This window comes from Engraulis encrasicolus, chromosome 24 (assembly GCF_034702125.1).
Source record: "Engraulis encrasicolus isolate BLACKSEA-1 chromosome 24, IST_EnEncr_1.0, whole genome shotgun sequence".
Classification (NCBI taxonomy): Eukaryota; Metazoa; Chordata; class Actinopteri; order Clupeiformes; family Engraulidae; genus Engraulis; species Engraulis encrasicolus.
The window spans coordinates 33,212,766-33,220,176 of record NC_085880.1 but is presented as its reverse complement, the minus strand read 5'-3'; the positions used below and the strand labels follow the sequence as shown (position 1 = coordinate 33,220,176).

The following is a 7,411-nucleotide window of genomic DNA, read 5'->3' as shown; positions in this document are numbered from 1 at the left end:
AAACTCAGCAACTGAGCTTTTTCTTAAACTTTAATACAAACAATTGATACACATGGGGCAAAGTGCAGAATATAAATTATTCTGATATGTCATACCAGAGAATAAGTTACCTGCCAAATTGTCTAGTGACATTGAAAGTGTTACCAGCCACAGCCAAGTTTTACCAGCATTTGGCCGGTTGGCAGGTGCCAGTGTCGAGCCCTGAATGGAATAAGTGGTGTAACAGCTATGTAATATCATGTGTTAGTGTTGTGCTTACACCATGAATTTACTTTTACTTTTGACACCTCTGCTATAGCAAAATGTAGCCTACATGTGCAAGTCCCATTACAACTCTTTTTGATTTTCTACTCATGGGCAAGCTCCCTCCATCACGTCCTCCATGTTGTTCCCAAGTTGACCACAGGGTGGTGTATGGTTAACAATTATTTAGCCTACCTGCTGCAGCTGATAGTAAAGGCACTCACCGTATTAATTTTTAACCAGAGGTGCCGCTTATTTCACTCTATTCAGTGAAGCAGCTGATCCTTATGACCACACCCCTTCAGGATGATGAGATAATTGGTGAAATCACCTGTGTTACCAGCACAGGCATGAGGAATTTCAGGACAAACCCTGTTTGTTCACTTGTTTATTTTTTTATTTTTTAAGAAAATACACAAGGACAGTTTACTTTTAATCTTTTTTATTTCAAAATAAACACTAAACAAGCCTAAAATATATCACCACGTTTTAAAATGTACAATATATGTCTCTAATACATGAGTACTTCAGCAAGTCAGATACAAGCATTGCTTTGCTTCTAAGATCTTTGGAAAGGAAATGAGATGGAAAGAGACGAGAAAAAAAAAACAAAAGGAGAAATTGCTCAGTTTCACAGAATACAGTGGCAAAATGCATGACTGTACATAAGAGGCATGTAGGGAAATTATTCCCTGAGAACATAAAACATACTGTACACAGTAAAAAATGCAGTGTTAATTCAACACTTAGAGAGTATTCGGGGACCAAATAAACTCTAGAAGGTGTTAAATCGACTCTGTTAGTGTTGAATTAACACTGCAGTTTTTACTGTGTATGCAGGGCTGGTCTGGGATAAGAAACTGGGTCTGGCATTTTCAGCAGAGACTATACTCCACCAGGCATCCAGAGAGACAATGAAGCTTCATTTATATCTATGTCTTGGAGAAGCCTCTGTAGTGGTATGAGGACTGATAATGAGAGGGATCACTATGGGCAATCCAGCCATGACTGTTCGCATCCTCCAAGAAAATACACCAAGACAGAAAAAAAAGAAATAGGATACTGCAGTGAATGAAATGCTTTAAGAACGTGGAAAATCTGTTCCCCAAACAAGTAGTAAAAAAGCGATGGAAACATAACATATGATGACTCAGATGAAAAATGAAACAGATCTGACATTCAGATGGGATTTCACCCTATAAATAGTAGAATACATAAACAGTGTCAGCTTCAGTAGCTAATACAGAGGTGACAGACAGATGCTAACTTTCTAGAAGCTTTGACATTATCGTTTGACACTTAATTTATTGCTGACTCTATTCTTCAGTGGCATTCTAGAATACTCCAGCTCTTCTCGTGCTTGGCACCAGTGATTCATTAGGACAGATTGTAACAAACACAATAAGAGTCTTTTTAAAAAATCACAAGCATTTCTTTCACACATCAGCCATCTTTTCAAAGCCCCCAAGTAATGCGCTTTTCTCACACAATGACGAAGAAAGCCCTTCACTGCTACCAGTGCCTGCACAAATCACCATCAAATCGCCATCTTTTCACCCCGCCTTTCAAGGGCATGCTCTGCTACTAAAACGTCTTCGACAATGGGATATTGTGGCAAACTATTGTGTGCCTGCCTGCTGTCTTGAACTTTTGTGAATCTAAAGTCATTCTTCATCTTTTTGTCTGCCATTATGCTATTATAAGTCAATGGGCTGTGAATGTTTAATTTCTCAAAGCGTGAACTGTTGCATCAAAATAACCTCAATGTTAAGTGTACATTAAAGAAAGAGAGGATAGCATTTGCAGCCACTGTAAAATAAAAAAAATGCCCCCAACATAATTTAAAATGCATCAATGACTGTGTGGCATAGCCGTATAAGCTTAAGTTATACACAGTATATCCATCTTATAGTGAACAACTACGTCAACACTGCAAGAGGTGGGTGACTGTGTGGTGGGTGACTGTGTGCCTTCGTTCATTTCTATACAAAGGTGTGTTTACAATTGTGATTCACGTTATTGGAGGAATACTATGTGTTGTGATTGTCACTGTGTAGCACTAGTACTTAGTTTTAGTCTGTGGAAACTGTGCTGCTTGTTATGAAAGCTTTTGTGACGATGACAGATGGTTGGGATTGAGGTCAGAGCCCTAGGTTAAATATAAATTTACATTTTAATGAATTTCTTAACACACCATCCCCTAATATAATATATTTCACTCGGTTAATTCAGTAGTCATATCTATTAATAGAACCTGCAGACATTCACTGTGGCATGGCTTTGGCCAATACTAGAAAACACACACGTGCTGCCCTTGGCAATGGGGTGACCTTTTGGGTAGGGTCCGTTTCAGCAGCGTCCTTCAACTGGAGGTCACGCTGCTCATTTTAAACCTGCGTTTGCCCCCTTTGAAGTGGGCAAAGTCATTGCAGAGAAAGTAGAATATATGAGAGGGCTAACTCACATTCTGTCTTCTATTGTTCCCTCAAAAATGTGCTGCACAAGTGATACTGGGAAACCTGAATGGAGTCATAAATATAGCTTGTTAACTCAGTATAATAATCTAGAGGCGCAAAAAAAAATCTAAAATATACTCAAATTAGTTCTTTTTTGGACTAGTTACGAAATCAATATTGATATGTCGGGGCAAAAACGTATACAAAAACGTATACAACAAGAAAAACTATATTGTGGGCAGCTCCATTTAAACCCCATTCATATTTCACTTGACCGGGCGGTAGGCCTACTGCAGCTAGTTGGCGAGTGCGGGCACGAATTAGCGTTCTCATATATTAAAGTTTCAGTGGCTTTTTACACTCTCTAAGTTTTGAGTTAACACTGCAACATTTCCGGCAACTGGTGCACATACTATGGTGAAGGCAGGTTAGGATAAGATGCAAAAAAAAACAGTTGGGAGCCTTGGTGTCGTAGGCTTTGTTTTTGTTTTCTAAGTTTACTTTACTTAGTCAAGCACTTCCCAGTAAATTTCTTGGGATGTTCATGTCTTCTCTTATTTCTACAATAGACTAAGATGACCCACACAACCGTGTCCTCTATCCTCTACTTTGCCAATGTCCTATTGTAGTACCTATGCCAGTTACATCTACCAGTAAGCCTTCCTCTCAGACTTTTGGCACCTTGCAAATTTTACTTTTATCTTGTGGCACAGCAACAGGGTAGGCATACTCAAATGCATTAGATCAACAAGTTTTAAGCCAATAAAAATCTTAAGCTTCATTATCATCTAAGTATCAAATCTATGAAATGCTGTTTCCCAAACGGTTTGCATCCTGATCTGTTTAAAATGAAAAATTGCACAGCTGAAATGAAGACTGGCACATTCGAGTCCATGAAGAAGGGTACGGTTTGGACAAACAATGTAAATAATTAACAAAAAAACAATTTGATGTACAATTTGAAGTACAACTTGAAATGTGAACATTTTTTATCTGCATAATCTCCAGTAGCTAAATACAACTAGCTAGTTTTGCCCATCAAAGTTGTGTCAGGTGATTTCTTGGTTTGGAGAACAGGAGCAACTTCCCATCTTCTTAAAATCTATTTTAGTATATTTTTCCTCAGCGCTGGCTTTCACACAACTGCGTGGACTTAAGTTTTAACACAATTGCTGTTCATTATTCAGCCATTATTCTGGCAGAACTTTTTAGCTGCAAAAAAAAAAGAAAGAACAAAAAAAAACCTTCACCGGTATTGTACATAAATAGCCCTTTGTGACAATCTGTTGTCTAAAAGTGGTAGCATAAAACTATAAGGAAGACAGGCACATGTCATGGCCAATGCTATTCTCCTTAACAATACAGAAGTAAATAAACTGTTGGCTACTGAAGAAATGGAGCCATCATGTTGTTCCCTTCATGTGATGGGAGTGTCTTTCTCATTCTGGAACACTCTTTGAAAAACATTACAGCTCCATCCAACTGCATTGCTTGATCACACTTTGAATCTTAGCGGTGTGTGTGTGTGTGCATGTGTACGTGAGCGCTCATCTGTCTGTTTTTTTTTCCGCATACACTGAGGCTACACAGATGTTGTGTGTGTTCATGCGTTCGTGCGTGTCCAGGTTCGTGTGCAGGTGTGTGCATGTCTGTGTGGGTGCTTGCCTATCTTTCTGTGTACACATTGCATTGTGAAGTCACACAGGTGCTCGCACAACAACTAATGTCCTATCACTTTGTGTACACATGTGTGTGTCTGTGAGGATATAGACTCCTAGAGATTCTAGAGTCATCTGGAATCCAAAGCTACAGACTTCAGAACACCAGAGTCCCAGAATCCAGACTCCCCATGACTCCCCATGACCCACATCCTTAATCCACTGCAGTAGTGGAGCGTGTGCAACACCCAGGTCCCCTGAGCGACCCCCTGAGCGACCCCATCAGCCCCCCAGCCCTCTTCTTCCTCCTCCGGGTGGAACCTCCTCCATCACTGCCACCACCTCCACCTCCACTTCCACCCCCACCACCTCCACCTCCAGCAGCCTGGGACAAGCTGGTGTTCTGGCGGGAGAGCTTGGCGGCACGACTGGCCGTCTCCTTAATCTGGATCTCCAGGTGCTTCTGGATGGCGAGGCCCAGCTCCTCGGGGTCCACGGAGGCCCCGTACACCTCCCACGTCATGCCCTCCGCGTCCCACTTCACCTCCTTGACAGGAGACTTGTGCGCCGCCGCCGCGCCACCCTTACCCTTGCCCTTGCCCTTGCCTTTACCGGATGATGACACCGGTGTACCACCGTTGGCGCCACCGCTGTCCTCCACAAGGCAGACCTCGGGGTACATGTGGTGGGGCGGCGGGGAGGTGCCGGCGGCCTGCACCTCCGCTTGCACCCCAATGTCCCTAAGCTCCAGCTGGGACGTCATGGTGCCCATGTCCCTGGTGAGGGTGCTGGTGGTGTTGGTTATGGAGATGGAGGTGGCATCTCTGGATGTAGCACTGCCGGCATGGCCCTCTTCTCCAACGTGCGGCTGGTGCAGCGCCGGGGCATGCGGCCAGGGGCAGTCCAGGTTGCAGCAGCGCAGCATGCGCTTGGCGTCCAGCCCCGTCTCGCTGATGGAGGAGATGAGCCGCGGCAGGGCCAGGAGCTGAGCCTCGGCCCCGGGCAGACCCCTGGCCGGCGGGGTGAGCAGCTGCACCGCGGTGGCCGGTATGGGCTGGTAGTGGCAGTACGCGGCCAGGGTCTCCTCCACCATTCCGGGGCCCAGAGCCACACCGAACGCCCCCCCACCGCCAACACCACCACAACATGCCAAGTCCTCGTAGCATACAGGCTGTCCTCTGGCCTCCGCGGCTCCCTCGCAGGGCACGTTGGACACTGTGACTGGCACGCAGCCATGCTGGGGCTGGGGCTGGGGCTGGCCGGTTGATGACGTGGGGCTGGGGCCTCTGCTTGAGCTGGATACTGTGGCTGTGGACGGGGCTGCTGTGGCCAGCTGGCACACGTTCCCTACACAGGGCTGCTGCGGGTCACAGCATCTCTCCTGGACCAGATGGGCGAATTGGGAGGGCGAGGTGGCGGAGGACGCCATGTTGGCACAGGCAGCCATGTTGGCACAGGCAGCCATATTGGCACAGGCAGCCATGTTGGGGCTGTCACAGTGCTGGGGGTACTGAAGCATGTGTGGATGTGGGTGCGGGTGATTTAGGGGCACCGGGCTCTCCCTCAGCGTCTGCAGCGTGTCTGAGTGGCTCCTCTGCACCGCCAGCATGGCGGGTGCCAGCATGTGCCCGCTCAGATCCCTGTGAGAGCCGGCCGCGCCCAGGGCCATGTCCCCCGCGCAGCAGGCAGGGGCAGCGTGGTAGAGGTGCGGGTAGTAGTGAGGGAGCTGGTGTGGGAGGTGGTGAGGGTGGTGTTGGTGTTGGTGTTGGTGTTGGTGTTGATGTTGATGGTAGTGGTTCAGTTCTCCCTCTAGCACCACCTCCATACCGGGACTCTCCGCGATGCTGTGTGGCCTCCCGGGGTTGCGGACCACCACCAGGTGATCTGGAGTGTTGTCGGCACTGTGGGAGCCACTGAGGTGAAAGTTCATCGGCTGGCCGCCATTTTGGGCACCGGCAGGGGCATCGCTGGCGGTAGTGGTGGTGGCGGCGTTGGTGGTAGTTGTGTCAGTCGGCAGGATGCTACCGGCACCGTTGGAGCTCACCGTCTCCTGGCTGGGCAGAGGCTTGTCCGGCTGTGGCGGGGTCGTCACCATGCCAATGTCTGTGGAACTCTTGGATAGCGACAGGCTGTCTGTGATTGGTCCAGGCTCTGTGTGGGAGGAGCCTGTGGGAGGGAAGTGCTCCGACACAGGACGAGCTCTCTCTGCCATCATCGGATACCTGAGAAAGCATGAAAGACAAGAGAGGACTTTAATAACATGTTAGTTATACAGATATTACAGATGAAAGAGGCGCATACATCCAAAAGAATATAATTGCAGGTGCTAGCCAAGTGTACCAGGAACTTCACAAGAGGTGATCTGTACACTGTTTAGCTCCAGAAAAATCCTGTTTTGACTCCACTGCTTTCTCATTAGGCATATCGTATGTCATCTTTGGTTATTAAGTAAATCTTTTTTTTGAAGCAAAACAGTACCCTGTTATGAATAATGCAATGTTATGAATCTATGAATAATGCAATAATGCTATTTTAATGAAATTAGCTGATTGGTATCTGACAGCGCACACTCGTCATCTTCATTAAGCAAGAGTACCCAAAAGTCTGTGCGCACAAATAATGATGTGCTTCCAAAAAGTTTGTTCCAGTTTCCTATGCATAGACTCAGTCTAGTTCAGTGTCTCCTTCCCATGCATAGATTTATCCCAGTTCAGGATTAAAAGAGAAATCCAGTGTGCATATTCACTAAGAAGAGCGTTTAGTGCAAGTTTATTATGCAGCGAAAGCAAGCCTTCTGTTTCTGATGTTTAGCCTTTAGCCTAGCAATTAGTCTGCAGACACGAGTCCTGAAAAAGCAAAACCACAACGCTTAATTGAATGCTGGCTCTTCACATGGTTGTCATCTTGCACCTTTTAAATAGCCATCACCCCAGACGCATGTTGATCTGGCAGGGTTGTTCACACATGAAATTGCATGCTGGTGTTAGAGGAATGAGGCACGGAGGAAGTGCTAATATCTGCCATCTGCACTCAGGAGACAGACAGCACAGGCAC

At 46.2% G+C, this 7,411-nt stretch overlaps 1 protein-coding gene across 1 annotated transcript in view; it reads right to left on the bottom strand.

The window, feature by feature from the left end:
• Positions 1 to 4,364: 4,364 nt before the first annotated feature.
• si:dkey-191g9.7 (uncharacterized) overlaps positions 4,365 to 7,411 on the bottom strand; it is a 13,370-nt gene continuing 10,323 nt past the window's right edge. Inside the window, exons 2-3 of the mRNA XM_063191267.1 lie at positions 4,733 to 6,579; positions 4,365 to 4,372 (exon numbers count right to left, since the gene is read on the bottom strand). Of these exons, the coding sequence (XP_063047337.1) occupies positions 4,365 to 4,372; positions 4,733 to 6,572 (1,848 nt within the window). The 5' untranslated portion in view covers positions 6,573 to 6,579. The remainder of the gene's footprint in view (positions 4,373 to 4,732; positions 6,580 to 7,411) is intronic.